The sequence below is a fragment of the Miscanthus floridulus genome, chromosome 1, assembly GCF_019320115.1.
Source record: "Miscanthus floridulus cultivar M001 chromosome 1, ASM1932011v1, whole genome shotgun sequence".
Lineage (NCBI taxonomy): Eukaryota > Viridiplantae > Streptophyta > Magnoliopsida > Poales > Poaceae > Miscanthus > Miscanthus floridulus.
In genome coordinates, this window is record NC_089580.1 from 37754054 (window position 1) to 37773992 (window position 19939).

Consider the following 19939-nt stretch of genomic DNA (forward strand, 5'->3'; position numbering starts at 1 on the left):
CTCGCCGCCGTGCAGCCGAGCCCCGCTCGCCCAGTCGCCTCGGCCTCACTGGTGGCCGGCTCCGCAGTCCGCTCTCAACCCTAACCCTAATCCCCACTCGCACGCCGGCTCATCGCGGCGCAATCTCTGCTCTCTCTCTCTCGCCCGCATTGGCCACATCCACGATCTGGTGAATCTGAGCTCTCTCTCGTGATCTATTGATCTCGTCCGTCGTCCCCGACTCCGGTGACCTCGATCCGCCTCTCCTCCCTTCTCCCTCTCTCTTCTCTCGCTCTCAGTGAACTATGTGAGTTCGTGACCATGTTCCCGTCTGTCCCTCCTCCGCCGTTCGCCATCGTTTCTAATCGGTCTCTCTCCTCTAGGTGGCCCTCGTCATCTCCGGCACCGGGCTTCGGTTGCGCAGGTACTTCGCTAAACCTAACCCTAACCCTAGATCTGTCTTCTCCACTTCTTGTGTCTCTTCCACTGACTCTGGATCTGCACCTCTATGGCTCTATCTCTCTGACTCTGTTTTTCTCCTCCGTGCAGGTCGGTTGACGATGCCTCGTCGTCCTCTTCCTTTGGCATAGACTGGGCACGGCGGCCGTGCGCACCGTTGATGAACGGTGCTAGAGATAAGCCGTCCGCGGTCAAGGTCGCCATGGCGGATGATGATGATGTCGTCTATCCACTCACCGGCAACGATAACCTAATTGCGGCAGGGCTGCTCCTAGAGGACGACGACGACATCCGTGACGACGCTGTTGTGTTGTTGGGTATCGATGTTGGTAGCGGCTCTGCTCCGATCGATCTAGATGGTGGCGACGGTGGTGGAGGGGCGGAGCCGGCGTCGTCGGCGACGGCGACAGGGACATCGGTCGGCTCCAACAGCACAGATGGTACCTCATGCCTTGGTAAGCATAAATCTGGGGTCTTGGTTGATTTTGATGAGTTCTATGAGACTGTGAATGGTCAAAAGATTCGAACTGCTGCTATCTATAAAATGTGTAAGAGTAGATTGTTTGCTAGATCTTCTGCTGGCACTGGCCATTTGATTAGGCATCCGAAATCTTGTAGGAAAAAGGTTGATCATGCTGCTAGGGTTTAGTCTAGGCTTTCTTACAATCCTAATGGATCTGTGCATAACTGGGACTACAATCCTACTATTGCTCGCTCTGAGTTGTGTAGGTTGATTGCTAGGCTTGACCTTCTATTAGGTATAGGTGAGTCACAGGCATGGGAGGATTATATTGTTCTTGCTCATAACCTTAGGTTTGCCAAGGTTTCTAGACAGACCACCACTAGAGATCTTGGTAAACTGTTTATTGAATATCGTGATAAGCTTAAGAATTTTGTGTTGCCTGCTACTTCTTCTGTTGCTTTGACTTCAGACATTTGGTCTGATAATGCTAAGGATGACTATATTAGTGTTGTTGCTCACTATGTGAATGCTGATTGGGAGTTACAGAAAAGGTTATTGGTCTTAGGCTGATTGAGGTTAAACATTCTGGTGAAAACATTGCTGAAACAATTGCTGCTGTGGTTGAGGAGTATTGTCTGATTGATAAGATTTTTTCTGTCACTCTAGACAATGCTTCTTCTAATGCTAGGGCTATGAACACTTTGATACCTCTATTTGCTTGTTACTTGGGTCCTGATCCTTCACCTGATCCTGTGGATCCTAGTAACCGTAAGTACAGTCTTATACATCAACATTGTGCTTGTTATATCATTAATCTTATTGTAAAATCTGGCTTAAAGATGTTGAAATCTTACATAGAAGATTTTAGAACTGCAATTAACTTCTTAAATTCCTCTAATAAAGAATTGCATTGTTCAAGGAATACTATAATGCTAAGGGTGTTAGACCTAGAAAGTTTGACTTGGATATGGATGTTAGATGGAATTCTACTTACCTGATGCTTAAACACTTGGTTCATACAAGAATGTCTTTTCTGTGTACATTAATTCCCATTATGGTTCACAATTGTTGACTACAAATCATTGGTATTTTACTGAGAAGTTACTAGAGTTCTTGGAACTCTTCTGTGACTCTACTGTTGTACTGTCTGTTGTTTATTATCCTACAAGTCCACTTGTTCTGCACCATATCTTAGAGATTGCTTCTTATTTGCATGCATGTGAAAAAGATCATAATCTGAGAGCTATTGTATTACCTATGAAGCTTAGGTTCCTTAAATATTGGCAAGACATACCTCTGTTATATTCATATGAATTCATTCATGATCCTAGAGCTAAGATGAGAGGTTTCTTTAATGTGCTGCAATTACTTGGTGGATACACTAGTTCTGAGTATAGTTCATACTATGCTGATGTCAAAACTGAATTGTATAAACTGTTTAACAAATATGAGAGCAAGTTTGGTGCAGCTAGGTCTCAAAGGGTTATACAACCATCACGTCATACAGGTAAGAAAAAGCAGGCCTGGGAAAGAATCTTTGGCCATGGATCAGGTGTTGTTGGTCCTTTCCCTCTCCCTGCCACTTCATCTTCATCTACTTCTGTTGTTTCTGAGCTATCAACTTACTTAGACAGTGACAATGTCACTTCTTATAAGGATGATTTTGACCTACTTCTGTAGTGACGTGACCACAAGCTAACCTTTCCAATCCTGTCTATAATGGCTAGGATATCCTATCAGTTCTTGTATCTACTGTGTCTTCGGAGTCTTATTTCAGTTTGACAGGTAGGATAATTGAGGAACGGTGGCGGTGCTTGTCAGAAGAGACTGTGGAGATGCTGATCTGCTTAAAGGACTGGGAGTTAGGAGAAAAAAAGGAACAACACGCTGTTGACAACCAAGAACTTGAATACTCATTCCAGAACTTGTATCTTGATGAAGATGGACCTGCTAGTGGTGCTCCTGGTACTTAGTGAGGTACTGAGGTTGAGACTTGCCTCGTGAGTGTGTGTGACTGTAAAAGACTTATCTATCATTTGAACAATGGTTAATTAAGAACTGACTGCACTCTTTTTTCTTTCTAGGGTTTCTCACATGTGTGAGTTTTATCTAGAAAGGTTTTTAACGAGGCAGCATTGCACTAAATAGCTCATTTTGGTTATTTCTGTTATCTGTTGGCTTTGGACTTTGATTCTGTAAATCAGTGAATGTATGAAACTGTGATCTGTGAATGTATCGGATATTTCAACTTCGATTCTGTGACTGTATCGCACAAGTTTTTGACTTTGATTTTGTGAATGTAAGAAACGGTGATGATGTATTGATGTGAACTGTGAATGTATGAATTATGAAACTATGAACTATTATCTGTTTGTGAAACTATGATTCTGTGAATGCAAAAGGTAACAGGCCACGGGCTGACACGGCCTGTGATTCTGGCCGTGCTTCGTGGGCTGGCCCGGCACGGAAATCGGTCCATAGGGCCGTGCCTGGACCGAAGACCAGACCCGTGGCCCTATGAGACACGGCCCGTGCGACACGGCGTGCCGTGCCCGCCCATTGGCTATCGGGCCATGCTGGCACGGGTCCGGGCCGTGCTGGCACGGGCCCGTGCCGTGCCGTACCGGGCTGGCCCATTGGCCATATATAGCTACAGCTGTAGCTGATGCTAGCTACTTTTCACTTTTCGTGTGCTGGAAGAGACCCATCGATTAACGCCGCTGATCGAAATGAAGGCTCAATGCAAGTGCACGTATCAGTACAAAGGTCGCTGTCTGGGACGAAGAGCGAGGTCACTCTAACGTGGTACTGATTAATTTGCTTACGGGAAAAAATTATACTTCCAAACAAGCGATCGAGTGTATTTGTCCACTGAGACTTGAAAGCAAATCTTTTTTTTTCATCTATTTTTCTATGTATCTAGACATATTATTATATCTTAATGCATAACAAAATGGATATATCAAAAAAGTCAAAATGACTTATAATTTGGAACGGATGGAGTATTATATCCAACTACTCAAAGCAAATCATGCATTATATTATCCGGTACGTGCTATTGGTAATCTTGTTTTTTATTCGAATGAGATTTTTTCGGGTTCTTAAATTTTAGTCAAAATTTCACATGTTTTAAAAAATTTGGAGATTTTCAAGATTTTCGTTTCTACTGGTTCCCTCTAGCATTTGTGCCCTAACCGGTAGGCTGAACCCTGCCATTGCTATTTATATGCTTCCAGCTCGTTCCAACCTAAGAAAAAATTATATATACCCGTCTGTGTTCAACTGTTGGTGCTAGCTTAAAAGTCTGTTTCAACTGTTGGTGCTAGCTTAAAAGACGGGTAACAAAAAATCCACGTCTTTGAATTATAAACCGTTTTTGATGTATTGTGCAGAACAGACAGGCCTCAAGGATGCGTGTCTTTGATATATTAGAGAAGGGTTATAGTAAGACGCGTCTCAGATATTATGCCATCAGAGATGGGTCTAGTGGTTGTGGGGCTATGGACTAATATTTCAGAGACGACCACCCGTCTATACTACTTTATCGATAATGCTACAACCAGGATGTCCGAAACCAGCGACTCTCTCCGGACAGATGTGTTGCGTGACATGCAGCATAACTTTGACTCCCTCCGTCTCTTATTCTCATCCGAACACCGCGCGCTCACTCCGCTCGGCCTTCTCCCACTGCGCCTTGACCATGCGCCGCTCACTCGCTCCTCACTCCCGCACCATCGTGTGCCCCACATGCGTCGCTCGCTCCTCACTCCTCTCTCCCGCCCGTCGCGCGCCCCACCCACACCTCGCTCCTCGCTCCTCGCTTTGGTCGTGCACCGTGCTGCCCGCTCCCTCTCGTAGCACGCGCCACCCGCTAGGCTGAGCCAAGGCCGGTGCTGGTGGCGCTGGCTGGTTGTGGTGCTCACGCACGCCGCTTGTGCTAGGTGCTGGTGGTGCTCGTGCGCCGCCGCTCGCCGGCGACTCCGACTCTGACGGCTGGAATCGACTGGCCCAGGCTTCCTCTCCCCTATGTTGGAAATGTATGTTTTAGATGTTTCGGTCGTTTCAAAGGTATGTTGCAGTTGTTTTTTATGGATGTTGCAAAAGTAGATCTGGGATGTTACATATGTTGCAAGTGTTTGTTCAGAATGTTTCATTTGCTCCAGACGTATGTTGCAAGCGTTTTGATCCAGATGTTTGCATATGTTTCATACATATGTTGCAACAATATGTTCTATATGTTTCATCTGTTTTAGAAGTATGTTGCAAGTGTTCTATCTGGACATTGCATATGTTAGAATGACTATGTTGCAAGTGTATGTTCCAAATATTTTATTTGTTTCAGTCGTATGTTGCAATTGTTTCATCTGAGTGTTGCAAAAGTAGATCTTAATGTAGGGTTGTTTAGCGAGGAAGAGAGAGCTAATGCGGGAGCCATGGCGGCGTCGGCTGTAAGCTGGCGGCAGCGCCGCGCAGGCGTCCGCACTGGTGCACGCGGCCCATCCTCGTATGACATGCTGCCTCCGCTGGTCCCGCGGAGGTCCTGGAGCTGAAGCTTGTGTCATCTCCCCGCGCGACGGAGATGCAGACCCTGGCTATATATGGAGGTGATGCGGGCGCGACGAGGTTGAGACCCCCTGCGGGCACGGCGAGCGGGTAGGCTCCCCTGTTACGCGGGTGCGGCGGACGCTCTGTTACACAGGGGATGAGACAGGGTGTGACGGAGCTGCGTGTCCGGACGCGCGCCTGGGGCGGACGTCCGGTTGCTAGTTATTCCGCTACTTTATCTGTGACGCTGGCTGACTTACCGTCTCAGATGGACCCATCTTCTTTGTTGCTTTCTGGCATAGGTATGGTTCTAGAGGAATTTGGATGGTTTGGAGGAATTCTGTAGGAATTTGTGAGAGGAAAACACTGTTCCGGATGAAAAAAGAAGCGGATCAAGCCGAGTTTAAGGGCACGCGAACGGGGCCATAGTGGCTTTCTACATGTACTTTATATAACCTGAAATCGATTGCTTGATATATCATCAGCTGCCGATACTTTCTATAAAATAATGTTATTTCATGAACCAAATCACAAATAAATTAATAATACACTGATGATCAATTTACAACGAACTGGGAGGTCTCTTGCTACCACTACCAGAACCCAATGAATGTATGTTTGAGTAGTATATGTCCTATACACACACTATGTACATGCTTGATTACTTGCTACAAATTAATAAGCTGCTCAGTTCCAACTGTGTGCCCTAGCTAGTTTTTGGAGGTGCACGGCTGTGGAAGAACCGTCCCACATTTTCTCCATCTCGCATTCTGGCAGGTGCTTTTTGCGGCATCCTTACCGTTACTGCCCTGCATCTTTAGGTTAATGTTCTGCAGGGTAATGCCATGGCACGGGACGTTATTGCTGCAGTTCAGATTGATGGCGTCCATGGTCACTGTCGTCCCCCTGATGTTCTTGAACACGACATTGCTGATCTCCACTGCTGACCCCTGCGCTTCGCATGGCGTAGCCTTGTCGCAGTAGTTCTGATCGATGATGATCGGGTTCGCGACGTTGTACATGACCATGTTTTGGAACGTGATGTCCTTGGCGTACCCGCTTCCTCCCTGGTACGTCTTGATGCGTGCTCCATTGGTCGTGCCGTATAATTGTACTGAATCTATGGTGATGCCTGAGACTTCGGCTCTCGAGTTGTCGTCTCCTAAACTCCCGATGCTGATCCCATGCCCCGGCCCACACACGACTTGGGACACATGGAGGTTGTGCGTCCCGGACTCGATGGACAGGCAGTCATCACCTGCAAATAAAATCCACCGGAATTTAACAACCCAAAACATAGTAAAAGTTGAACCAAACTTAAGAACTTGTAGCACTGTGTGTGTTTCGTGTGTGGGTTTTAATTACCGGTCTTGATCTCGCAGTTGGTAACCTGCACATCATTGCTGCGTGTGATGTGGATGCCGTCGGTGTTGGGACTGGTGCCGGGCGCCGTGATCGACAGGCCTGTCAGCTGCACGCCGGTGCAATCCTCAATGGACACGTGGATCTGCTGGCTGTCGACAACCTTCAGATCCTGCACTCTCAAGCTCGTACAGAAGTGGAACGACAGCGCCGTTGGGGCTTCCTTGCACGGCTGCATGCATGCAAAAACGAGTTGAGCTGGTCAGGACATACGTACACTTGCTTTTTTGCAACAAAACTTTACGTACGATAAATAAAGGCATGCACGTACGAGAGCCTTGTTGGTCTTGCACGAGGTCTTCCACCACGTCTCGCCGTTGCCGTCGACGGCGCCGCCGCCATTGACGGTGAGCCAGTCGACCTGACGGAACACGATCCAGTGCCGCCGGTCCTCGTCGCTCCAGTCGGACCGGTTCGGCGACGCCACCAGCGTGCCCTTCACGGTCACCGTGACGCTGGACTTGCACGGGCCATGGAGAGTGACGAGCTTGAGCAGGTAGCGCTTGCCGCCGGGGACGAGCAGGACGGCCGGCCGCGGAGAGGTGCACGCCGCGTTCCACGCCTGGGCTAGCGCCTGGGTGTCGTCGTGGCTCCCGTCGCCGCGGGCGCCGTAGCGGTCGAGGCTGAACACGCTCTGCGACGCCGCAGCCAGCGACCTGCGGCCCGTACTAGCTGCAGGTGCACCATCGGCAGAGGAGCCGATGGAGCTCACGGAGGAGGTGCTGGTGCCTGTTCCCGCAGCAGCCTCAAGGGCGCCGGACAAGAAGAGCAACGTGAGGAGTGACGGCCACAACACAAGCTGCAGCTGCGGCTTGTTTGTTCGGGACGCCATTGTTGACAGAGCTAACAAGCACGAATGCATGCACGATCGACGACGACGACAGGTAACTATATATACTTAGCAGCTAGCAGCTTAATCGATCTCGGCCTGCTTATGAGCAAGGTCACAGGAGACTTGCTTGATGAAATGCCGAATAAGCTAGCTAGAGCTACCTGGACTGGTTGCTTTGCTTGCTGGACTTGGTGTGTGATTGGGGTGTGTGATTGGATGTTGAGCATGGATCAGCCTCAGCTCACGGGGCATATTTATACTAGTCGCTGGAGCCTGGATTCTTGGAGTTGGAGGCGAGGGGGATAAAGGAAAGGGGTTGTGCACGTTGACTGTTGCGTGTGTGAAGAAGAATGAGCTAGGCTGCATGGCATCACATCGTCATGGCAGGGTTGTTAGGCCCGTTGGCAGATTAGAGATATATGCGTGCAGGTAGAAGAAAGGATTATAGATTCTCCAAGCATGGGAAGCAGATCTATAGATGTACCTGAATATAACCACGTTTCCATGCATGTTGGTTTCTACTAGCTCAGTGCCTCATGGTGGAAAAAAAAAGTCACGTGCAGCTTATTAATATGGCAAATCTGTATAACACTTGAGTGTTCTCTCCTTCTCAACACTCGATTCTTCTCCCTCTGATTCTTCTCCATCGATCTCTGGCCTCTTCCCCCTCTTCTTCTCCAACTCCGGCAGACTTAGAAGGGGCTCGGGGGAGGTAGGCTGGCCAGGCAGTTGGGACGGCGGGAGGGCGGCGTTAGGGTTCCAGCAGCGTGGAAGATGTGGCCGGGCTAGGTCAGAGCGGTGGCGCCCATAGCCACTGCGGCGACACGAGAGGAGAGGGGAAGAAGGAGGCCGCCACGGACGCGGTAGGGTCTTATCAGAGCTCCACGTCCACAGCTGGCCGCGAAGCTCCGGCGAGACCCTTCCGCGCCACGGCGGGGCGGTGGGTGGCGTCGGCGCGTCGGGAGGAGAAAGAAGACGGTGAAGAAAAAAAATCAGTGTTCTGACACTTGAGCGCGGCATAGACACTAGACTCTATTAATATCTCTTCTCCTATATTTTAGGTGTCCAATTTTTTTTGGTTATTGTTGAGACAACATGTAATTTTGTCATTATATATTTGACTATAGAAAAGAATTACAACATATTCCTTGTGAGTTGTTCTTTTAATTGTCTACTAAGATTATGTATGCAAGTCCATATCAATACGGGCATGCATGTGAGCGTCCGAGATCCTCTGTGGCGTGGACACATACGTCAGTTCATATGCACACGTAGCTAGGAGCGTGTCGTCGTTGTGATTGAGGTGAACGAACAACGAAGCCGGCACGTCGTTGTCAGTTCATAGATCTTCGTCATCAGTTGACCACGTACGTACGTACAGACAGTTTGATCGAGCGGATGAGCTGTTGCCGCGTGACCTTCCGTGCTCCCAACTCGATCCCCTCTCCGTCACACACAAGTTGAGACGAACGACGTTGCTGATCGGTGGTAGCTAGCTATAGGTAGGCAGATAAGATAGCTCGAGATGTACGCCATGGCCATGATGCATGCATGTGCTGCATGTGAATATGTGATCGCTCTCCGTCGACGATGCCGGCCGGCGTTTTTTTAACAACAACCTTTAATATATAAAGTTAAAACATAGTACATCAATGTGAAAAAAGAACTCCCAGATTACAGAGCATAAATAAGGAAAAGCTACTGTTGATCTGCTTCTGTAGATATAGGTGTTGCTTCCTTCGGGGGCGTGGGGCCTATTGGGGCCACAGGGCCTACGAGAAGTGGCCACGATAGAAACATCAAGGGCCCTCGTTCTCGCACTCCGATAAACCAGTCGGTGCTTTCCTCGACTGTCTGATCGGCCTGTGTCTTTGAGGATAAGTATTCTTGAGCCATAGATAGGATGGAGGCTTCACCGGACTCAAGAAAATGAATCCACAACCATCAAGGCCAAATCTGAGGACCTGCTTCAACTGGATGGTCTACCCGAACACCAATGGCTGTTTTACCACTTCCATATGTGCATATAGAAAAAAAACAGCAGATTAGGAAGCAAAAGGACTTGTTGTGCATGGTCAACACCGGAAGAAAACTGCGGGTCATGATGAGGAGGGCACGTGTCGAAGGCTGACGGCAGAGGGAGCCCCCGCCGTCCACGGAGTGCTGCTGCATATATGCTTACCCATCTCCAAAAAAGCGGGCCCACACTGCAGGGATAAGCCCCACGTCAAGACCGCCGGGCCACACCACAGAGGGGATCACGGATGGCGTCTGGTGAGGCCGCCCCCACCCACACGGATCTTCTGCGGCAAGCAGCATGAACCGATGGCGGAAGGGCGCCGCCCCGTTGCCGTCTCACGCCGGAGGGAGCTCACGCCGGCCGCCATGGCCGCTGAATTAAACGTGCGCACGTACGTCTTCTAGCTAGCAGCTTCACGTACGTACGAAAAGTGGAAGCTGCCGTACCCGTACCGCGCGCCAAGAAGAATCGTACGTGCTCGCTCGCTCCCACGTAACCGCCGACGTGCCGTGACAGCGGGGACCAACATAAATGTTGCTGTGGCTACGGCGGTTTATTAACCGTTGCCGAGGGCCGCAAGGCTTGGCCTGGCCGGTAAGTGAAAGTGACCCAAAACGCAAAGAAAAGAGAAGTCCGATGACTGAAATGCACTTTGATATTTTTTTGAGGCGTTGCACTTTGATACTTTAGGAACGAAACTGGGCCCAATGCAAAATGTAAAGCTTAAGGACTAAAATGGTCACATTATTGATAGTATATGATGAAATTGCGCCCAAAAATAAATGTTGAGGGCTGAAACGGTCATTTTAAAAATTCAGGGACGAAATTGAGCCTTAGATGATAACAGGGGAACCAAAATAACTATTTCACCGTTTATATATGTTAATAATATATATAGAGCTCTCTCTTTTAATTAAAAAAAAGGACATGCTGAAAAGTTTTCGTGATAAGCTTGTCTATATAAAATTATGTCAAAAACTATATTGAGGAAAATACGATAAAAAGGCAGTCGTGATAATTTTATTTATAAAACTATGTCAAAAAGTTGTATTGAAAAAGTTGCTACCTGCTAACAAATGTTGCTAACATAAAAAAAAAGCTCTAATTGATTAAAAAACATGTCAACTTGTAACCTAGCTTATAGAGCCTATTTTGAATTGTTTAACCACTCTATTTATAAAAAGCTATTAGTTGGTTTAACCACTGTAGTTCATAAAAAGTTTAGCTTATCTAAACAGAGTCTTAGTTTTATTAAAAAAACACTTTTGACGGTCTTTTGAAGATGTTCATAGGAATAGTATATATGTGTTCACAAAGATAAATATGCGAGATGTGTGCATTTAGAGAAAAAAATGTGAATATATATGATTTTTTTTTTAAAAAAAGTACCACGCCAGTGCCGGTTGTGCTTCTAGGGTGCTCGCGGGAGCCGGGAGACGCAGCAGGATCTCGGCGAAGGTGTCCGTGCCTCCGTGGGGAGGGTTCCAGCCCAAGAGCCCAAAGTGCAACCAGAATGGTCAGGACCGTGCAAAGCTGGACTCCACTAACTCCAGACAAATTCAAGCTGGACTGTGATTGGGCCTCTCCCAGCTAATCAACCTGTTCACTCGGTCGTATTTGACTTATCAGCCAACGAACAGTATTTTTCTCTCACACCAAACCAGCCAACAGTACTTTCAGTCATGGCTTATAAGTCAAACTAGCCTAAACGAACAGGGCGAATATCATAGTCTTGGCTTAAGTGTTCAAACAATACCATTTCGTTCGGTGGCTATCATGAGTGTTCAAACAATACCATTTAGACAGGCAATTTGAGCAATTATGTGCTGAGATATTTATATATGTGCTTTATTTTGGGCAGGTGTTGTTGTTGGTCAAATGGTCGTGGGCAGGAAAATAGCAGGACAAACTAAATTTTGCAAACCGTAGTCCATGGGCCATGACTATGAAATATGAATGCACGTAATTGGCATTACTATAGTTAAAGGGTTCAAGGTATCAGTAACGTTTTTATTGAAAAGAAACAGCGCATGATTCAATCACTAATATACTGTACTATTGTGAGTGACAAATCTACTCTAGCTTCTAATTCAAAACTGTACATAAATCCCGCGGCACAACATCCGGGTGTCCCGCCTTCGACCGGGTCAGTTCATTGCGGTGTTCGGTGCGCCGACGGAGCGTGACCGCGCCGTGATGCAGGGCTTCGTGGAGATTGGGGGTTCTGCCTTCCCGATCACGCCCTGGCGCGCAGCTGGTGGACCGACGGAGACGACATGGTGGTACCACGTGAAGGTCGTCATGGAGAACGTGCCCAGGGAAGCTTGGAACGAGGAGGGGGTCAAGCTCGTTCTCGGCGAACCCTGCATCTTCGACAACATTGACACCAGCCCGGAGGCTAGGGAGACGCCGGACCTCCTGACCTCTTGGGTCTGGATGGAGGACCCTGACGAGTTACCGAGGTCCATCTCCTACACCTTCTTCGCTGCCAGGGCCGGCCAGGCAATGCAGATCAATGGGCTTGGGCCGGTGCCAACCCGCATCCCGGCCACACCGCCAGTTGGGCGGGAGGGTGACAGCCTGATCCTGGTACATCTGGCGGGCTATCAGGACTGGAGCCCGTCCTCCCCAGACTCGGGCTCTGGTACGTCCTCGGAGCATGGCAGCTCGAGGACGCGGTTCATCCCCTTCGAGTGGATGCGCGGCGTCCTGGACGGGAGGGCGGCCCAGGGCAGGCGTGCACAACCTGGTGGATGCCGGCCGCCTCCCTCCACGTACGTGCGTAGGAACGACCACGACGACGACAACAGGGGCCCTCGCCCCAGGGAGGAGATGCAGAAGTCCTCCAGGGTCCGCCAGCTGTTCCCGGGCTGCTCCTCGGAGAGGTCCGTGCGTGTTCGCACGCGCTCGCCGCCGACATATCGCCAGGCGCTAATGGAGGAGCTGGAGCCGGTGGAGTATGTGGAGCGCGGGCGCACGATGGCCCGCTCTCCGTCGCGGTCCGGGTGGAAACGTGACACCCTGGAGCACGCGGCGTACGAGTGGGAGCGACGCCGCTCGCGCTCCCCTCCCAAAAGGGCGGCTGCCATGGGCACGGCTGCAGTGGAGCAGCACTTCTTCGACCCGCTGATTACTGAGCCAGCAATGCCGGCCTATGGTGGCCGTGAGTGGGATTCTGATCCCATGGTGCAGGAGTCTTTGGCGACGCCGGTGTATAACCACCCGGCCATTTGCTACTACCCCGATGGTGACGATCGCGGAGCTGAGTCCCCAGTGTACGTGCCTACCTCGGGCCCCTTTGCCCCTAGTGGACCGCTGTCAACACTGGGACAGGGGGGAGATGACATTGTCTTCGGCCCGGGTGTCCAGGTGTCGCCGATGGCTCAGTTGGTGGAGGAGTCCCAGGTGAAGGAGATCTCTGATAGGGTGACCAAGATGGACATCGACGGCACCCCTCGGTCAGGTATGATACTCGAGGCTGCTGGTGGAGCAGCAGAGCTTGCTAATGCAGGAGGACTGGGCGCTGATGAGGCCACGGTGGAGGACGGTGGGCAAGCTGTGGCTGGGGCATTGGGCGCTGCGGCGTCCGTCGGCTGTGCGACTTTTTGCAAGGTGATCTTCAAGGACACTACTGCACCGCTCCTGCCGAGGCCGAACTACCAGCAGCTGCCGAGGGCGAGCAGGGGCCGCAAGCGGGTGATGGTGGCCACCCGCACCAGTCTTAGGCAGGCTGCCCGACCTTCGCCGGTACCGATCTCACAGAGGGCGCAGCGGAAGCTCATGAGGGAGCTCCAGTTCATAGACACACCTGCTTCACCTCCTGATTCGGTGGCCATGGAGTACATTGATCTGTATGGGCAGGACCTACCAGACCAGGCTGTTGACATCATCAGAGCTGCTGCTAGGCTGGGCGACAAGAAGCTGGCCAAAGTCCTTGCGGCACTGGCGGCTGAGGCAGGTGCTGCAGAGATGGAGGTCCCATGAGGAGCCAGTACAACAAGGAGAAGAAGAAGATGAGAGTTCCTGTTGTTTCCAATGTTGTGTAGCTTTGTGTTAGTGCCAGCAGCAACCGGCCTTAAGCTGGTAGAGTTAGTCTACTTTCAAGAAATGCTGTTTAGTGTTAGAACTGGTGGTCGGCTGGGGTACAAGCTCCTGGGTGGTACTGTAGGAGGAGCGCTCCATAATGATCTGATGAGTGGTGGTGTAAGCTTCTATGTTAAGTATGTAGCAAGAAAGTTTCTGTTTGCTGACCACTGTGTGCATCTTGCCTGGGGTGATCCTTAGGGGTTGACTGAACCAGAACTTGTTTGCTATTCACATGTCAATGAATAACTATGAACTCAAATTTCTAAATTGGAATGTGAGGGGGCTCAACTGTGCTGCAAGAAGAGAGGCAGTCAAGCTACTAATCCAGCAAGCAAGGCCACACATTGTCTGCCTCCAGGAGAGTAAATTAAGCAACATAAACTCTTTTTTGCAAGCTGAATTCCTGGGACAACATGGATGGGGTTTGGAATACATCAAGGCTGATGAAACAAGGGGGGTATTATTGTTGCTTGGAACGATGACTTCATTGTGGCGACCCAGCCGGTCAAGAAACCTCAAAGCCTGACTTTGAGATTGGCTATGAAATTAACCAACACCTCTTTTATATTGACAACTGTATATGGTCCGACTGAACACAACACAAAGAATGGCTTCCTATCAGAACTGATTAGCTGTCAGCCTGCGCAAAGTACTCCATGGATCTGCCTTGGGGATTTCAATTTGATCTGTGATGCTAGTAACAAGAATAATGGTAATATAAATCGTACTCACATGAGAAAGTTTAGGAGGGCGCTAGACGCAGGCGAGTTGTTTGAGCTTAGATTGTTGAATCGACGATACACCTGGAGTAATGGGAGAGCCTCACCAACGCTGGTTCACCTGGACCGAGTATTTTGCAACCATGACTGGTCCAACCTTTTCTCGGAGATTGGCCTACAAGCTCTCTCGAGTTCCCTCTCCGATCACTGTCCACTATTCTTATGTAGCCAAAAACAACAACCGAGGAAAGCTACTTTCAGATTTGAACATTTCTGGATAAGGATCCAAGATTTTAATGAAGTGGTCTCGCAAGCCTGGGCCAAACCTATTGCTGGCATCAACCCAATGATGAGACTACACAATCGCCTGAGGATAACCGCTTCTGATCTGAAAGCTTGGAGCAAATCTCTTTTCAGCAATGCACGATTGCAACTCAACTTGGCAAACGAAGCAATTCTTCGCTTGGAAACCGCTCAGGAAACCAGACAGCTCTCAGAGACCGAACTGAATCTTTTGAAGGACCTAAAACACCAAGTGCTGGGGTGGGCGGCGATTGAAAGGTCAAGACGACGACAGTGTTCGCGGCTGACCCAAATAAGAGAGGGAGATGCGTGCACAAAATTTTTCCATCAACGTGCTAACGGAAGGCGAAAGAGAAACCTGATTGCTTACCTCAAAAACCAGGAAAATGTAATCGCCTGGAGCCATGAGGAAAAGGAAGAGATCTTGTACCGTTTCTACAATGACCTTTTGGGTACTAGGGTTCAGCGCACGCAAAGCATAGATTGGAACAACCTACAGCTATGCAGGATTGAGGACAATGATTTAGATATGCCTTTCACTGAGGAAGAAGTGGAACATACCATCAAGATGCTCCCTGCAGAAAAGGCTCCGGGACCTGATGGTTTCACTGGAATTTTTTACAAAAAATGCTGGCAGACGATCAAGGATGACATAATGATAGCAATGAGCTCCTTTTACAATCTATGGGCAGGACCTCTGGAACATCTCAATGGAGCCAATATTGTCCTCATCCCTAAAACTGAAACACCTGAGTATGCGAAGGACTTTAGGCCCATCAGCCTAGTGCACTCCTTTGGAAAGCTGATAACAAAGACTCTGGCCATCAGGCTATCAAGACACATGGACCATTTGATCTCATCTTCACAGAGTGCTTTCATCAAAGGACGCTGCATACATGATAACTACATGTACGTGAGGAACCTGGCGCGAGCATATCACCGAACTAAGACGCCGGCTTTGCTTTTCAAGCTAGACATCTCAAAAGCCTTCGACACGGTCTCCTGGGATTATTTGATAGAGATGATGGAACATCATGGTTTCAGCCCGAGATGGAGGGATTGGATATCCTTGCTGTTATGCTCTTCACGCTCGTCCATCCTGGTTAATGGCACTGAAGGGGAAGAAATTAAACATGCTAGGGGTCTGAGGCAGGGTGACCCCCTATCCCCATACCTATTCATCCTAGCAATTGATGCGCTTCAAAAGGTCCTGGAGCTAGCGACAAATGATGGTGTCCACTCCCCCCTGCGTGGAAGATGTGCTAAAATTAGACTTTCTCTATATGTGGATGACGCAGTCATCTTCCTGAACCCAAACAGAGAAGAAGTCGCATCCTTACTGAATATCTTCAGTCATTTTGGGGCGACGACTGGGCTGAGATTAAACTGGACAAAATGCTCAGTAGCTCCCATAAGATGTGCCGGTATCAATCTGGATCAAGTTTTAGAACCATTTGCAGGCCTGAAGGTGCATTTTCCAATCACTTACCTGGGACTACCATTGACCTTGGGGAGACTGAAGATTGTTCATCTCCAAGGAATTTTAGACAAGGCAAGAAAGAAGCTAGCTGGCTGGCAAGGACGCTTACTGAATCCGGCAGGGAGAAGAGAGCTTGTGCGCTCAGTCCTCAGTGCGATTCCAATTTATATGCTAACCTCTCTCAACGCACCAAAACAACTACTGGAAGATCTCGACAAGCTAAGAAGACGATTCCTGTGGGCTGGAGATGGAGAAATCACAGGTGGGAAATGCAAGGTGGCTTGGCCTTTGGTTGCAAGACCTATCCGCCATGGAGGCCTCGGAATCTTAGATATGGAGAGGTTCAGTAGAGCATTAAGACTGCGCTGGTTATGGCTAACGTGGAGTAGTACAGAAAGACAGACTGCGCTGGTTATGGCTAACGTGGAGTAGTACAGAAAGACCGTGGGCTGGGATGCAGCTACCTGTGGATGAGAAGGACATCGCCCTTTTCTCGGCGGCAACCAAAGTAATCATAGGCAATGGCAGGAGAGCGCCGTTCTGGACCTCGTGCTGGATCAGGGGGCGGTCACCGGCCTCCCTTTTCCCGAGCCTGTACACGCATGTAAAGCGGAAGAAAAGGATAGTGCGCGAGGCCGTTTTTTACGGTAAGCTTATTCAGGACATTGCACACAATCTCAATGCAGAGATATTGAGAGACTTTGTCGAGCTGTGGAAATTTATACACACCTTGCATCTGGACCAATCATGTGAGCAAGAGGACACTATTGTTTGGACTCTTGAGAGCTCAGGCGAGTACAGTGCCAAGTCGGCCTATGAAATTCAGTTCTGCGGTCAGACTTTCTCCAATTTTCCAAAACTGATCTGGAAGGCATGGGCGACACCCCGCATCAAATTTTTCTTATGGTTGCTCCTGCAAGACCGAGTCTGGACAGCAGCCAGGCTGCAGTTGAGGGGATGGGAAAACAACTATTTTTGTGCTCTGTGTGAAAGGAATTTGGAGACTGCCGTCCATCTATTCACGGATTGCCCGTTTGCGAGAGAAGTCTGGACGATGGTAGCAACATGGAGCAGTTGCCTTAACCTTCAGCCGGAGGGTTGGAACGACTACAACGACATGGAAGAGTGGTTCTTTGCAATCACAAGTATCGGAACGAAAGCGGCGCACTCACTAGCAATGCTGACTACCTGGCATATTTGGAAGGAAAGAAATGCTATTGTTTTCCAACAAAACCATAGCACCGTACAGGCACTGTTCGCCAGGATCAAGGATGAGTTCTCCAATTGGGCGTCAGCAGGGGGAGGACCTTCCGCTTCCTCAGGATTGAGATGAATTCATTGAGTAATTAGCATAGAACCTTAACCTCCCAGGTGGCGGTCTGCCACTTGGGAGGGCGCTGCTCGCGCATGTATGTTGAACTCTATCTTCTACTTATTAATACAAGCCGGTATAACCGGATCTTTCAAAAAAAAAAAAGGCAAGATTTGGTTGTCCTACACAGCATTGAACTGACTCTATTGACGTTTGTAGTTTTACCAATCTACTCCCACCGTCCTAAAAAGAATGTGACCTATATGCTCAATTCAGTTAGTTTACAAGTCATATAAGATCGACTGCTTGCGTTGGTCGTTCTGACAATGTGACTCCTTCACTGAACCGGCTTAATTAGGTTTATGATGTACTACTACGCAGCGAATTGCATCATCATCGACACGTTGATATATGTTGCTTCCGGGAGCATTATATGCAATGGTTCGGTTCCACATATGCCTAACTGAATTTTGTCACTGCCGTGGGGGCCCTAATGCTCCAACCTTCATGGAGTCCACTCCACAGAATCAGATGGACTTGACCTTACTTGCCATATATGCTATGCCAATTGCAACCAGCGAGGAAACAGATTCGAGAATTTTCGTCATGAAAAACCTGCAACCTGGAGGTGGACTGGATTCAGCCATTAATTCCGGCACATTTATCTCCTTGCGATCATGCCGGAAGGATCTCATGGCCGGATCCATCGATACCTGCACGCATGGGCATGGCGTGGCTGCAAGCATGCACACTCTACTGCACACACATATCTGCCAACCAAACTCTCCCGCGTTGCTCTTCTTCACAAGCAACGAATCTCTCCTCGTCCTCGGTGCGCCTATATAAACGGCCGTGGGCATGCTGCTTACTCACCATCCAATCCAGCACCAGCACCAGCACCACACCAACCTGAGCAAGCCTTGCAACAAGAGCTGCACTATATCCATCAATTCTGTTGTGATCTCAAAGTCCGGGATGCAACTATAACCACCTGCACAGCGTGCTTAGCTCTCTGCCAATGGCATCCAGCGGGAAGCTGATGAAGCTTGTGTTCATGGTGCCTCTCCTCGCGCTGCTCTTCGTGTCCGCCATTCTTGAGGCTGCAGGAGCGGGCAATGACAGCTTGTCGCAGAGCGTGTTCAGCCTCGACCGCTACGGCGCCCGTGGCGACGGGAGGCACGACGACACGCATGCGCTGGAAATGGCGTGGAAGGCGGCGTGCGCCTCACCACGGCCGGCCGTCGTGCTCGTCCCCGACGGCAGGCGCTACCTGTTGAAGCTCGTCACCCTCCATGGCCCGTGCAAGTCCAGCGCGCATCACGCTCACGGTGAAGGGCACGCTCTTGGCATCGCCGAACAGGGCGGACTGGAGCGACAATGACAGGAGGCACTGGATCGTGTTCCGGAGCGTCAACAAGCTCCGCCATTGACGGCCACGGCGAGAAGTGGTGGCCGCACTCGTGCAAGATCAACAAGGCTCTGGTAAGTGTGGCTGGCACCGACCCTTTTGGTTTATTTATCTGAATATTTGTAAGCTTACGCTTTACTAGCTGAATTGGCTTCTTTTTTTCTTCAGCCTTGCAAGGAAGCTCCAACGGCTTTGTCATTCCACTACTGCACCAATTTGAGGGTGGAGGATCTAAAAATTGTGAACAGCCAACAGATCCACATGTCAGTTGAGGATTGCACCAATGTGCAACTGGCAAGGTTGTCCATCACGGCACCGGGCACGAGCCCTAACACTGACGGCATCCACATCACTCGAAGCAAAGATGTACGGGTCACTAACTGCAAGATCAAGACTGGTAAGTAGCATGTTCAGGATTCACTCCATTTGGAATATATTGTCTTCAAGCTTTCAGTGAACTTAGTGTTAGTTGATCTCCACCAATAGGCCCAACGGCCTATTGGGCCCTTGTATCTGCTCCCTGATCGGGGGAGCCCAACCCTAACCGGTTGGTGGGCCCCTGTCGCACAGCACATACAAATAGAAAAGGTGGGGATCGGGGCTCGTGACACGAGGTTGACCGTGAGCCGCCACACCCAACTACAGTAACCCTAAACCGATCTAAAGACCGTGCTGCCAGCGACGGGATGTGCCCCAACCACCGCCGTCGCACCTTTGCAGGGCCACCACCGGACCACGGCAGTACCACTGCGGACTCCACAGAGCCGGAGCTGCCGCGGCAATGGCGTCTACCCGCTGTGGTGCATCTACGGAGAAGACAAGGATGAGGTCTTCCCTAGATCTACCGGTTACAAAACAGAGAGGTACACATTCATGATCCTAACAATGGTACCAGAGCCGGTTGCCTCTGT

At 49.6% G+C, this 19939-nt stretch overlaps 2 protein-coding genes and 1 pseudogene across 2 annotated transcripts; 2 read left to right on the forward strand and 1 right to left on the reverse strand.

Moving 5' to 3' along the window:
• Positions 1-6033: 6033 nt before the first annotated feature.
• Positions 6034-7799, reverse strand: LOC136479423 (polygalacturonase ADPG2-like). Its single transcript, XM_066477300.1, has 3 exons — positions 7140-7799; positions 6812-7040; positions 6034-6704 (listed from the first exon to the last, which is right to left on the reverse strand). Exons 1-3 carry the CDS (start codon positions 7728-7730, stop codon positions 6157-6159), a joined length of 1368 nt encoding a protein of 455 aa, XP_066333397.1. The 5' UTR covers positions 7731-7799; the 3' UTR covers positions 6034-6156.
• Positions 7800-11916: 4117 nt separating this feature from the next.
• Positions 11917-17641, forward strand: LOC136454875 (uncharacterized). Its single transcript, XM_066455126.1, is given in 5 exon segments — positions 11917-13665; positions 14165-14255; positions 14258-15216; positions 15343-16696; positions 16746-17641. Coding segments are annotated over 5 exon segments (5049 nt in total).
• A 997-nt stretch (positions 17642-18638) lies between these two features.
• LOC136454884 (polygalacturonase-like) lies at positions 18639-19433 on the forward strand (annotated as a pseudogene).
• The last annotated feature ends 506 nt before the right edge of the window (positions 19434-19939 follow it).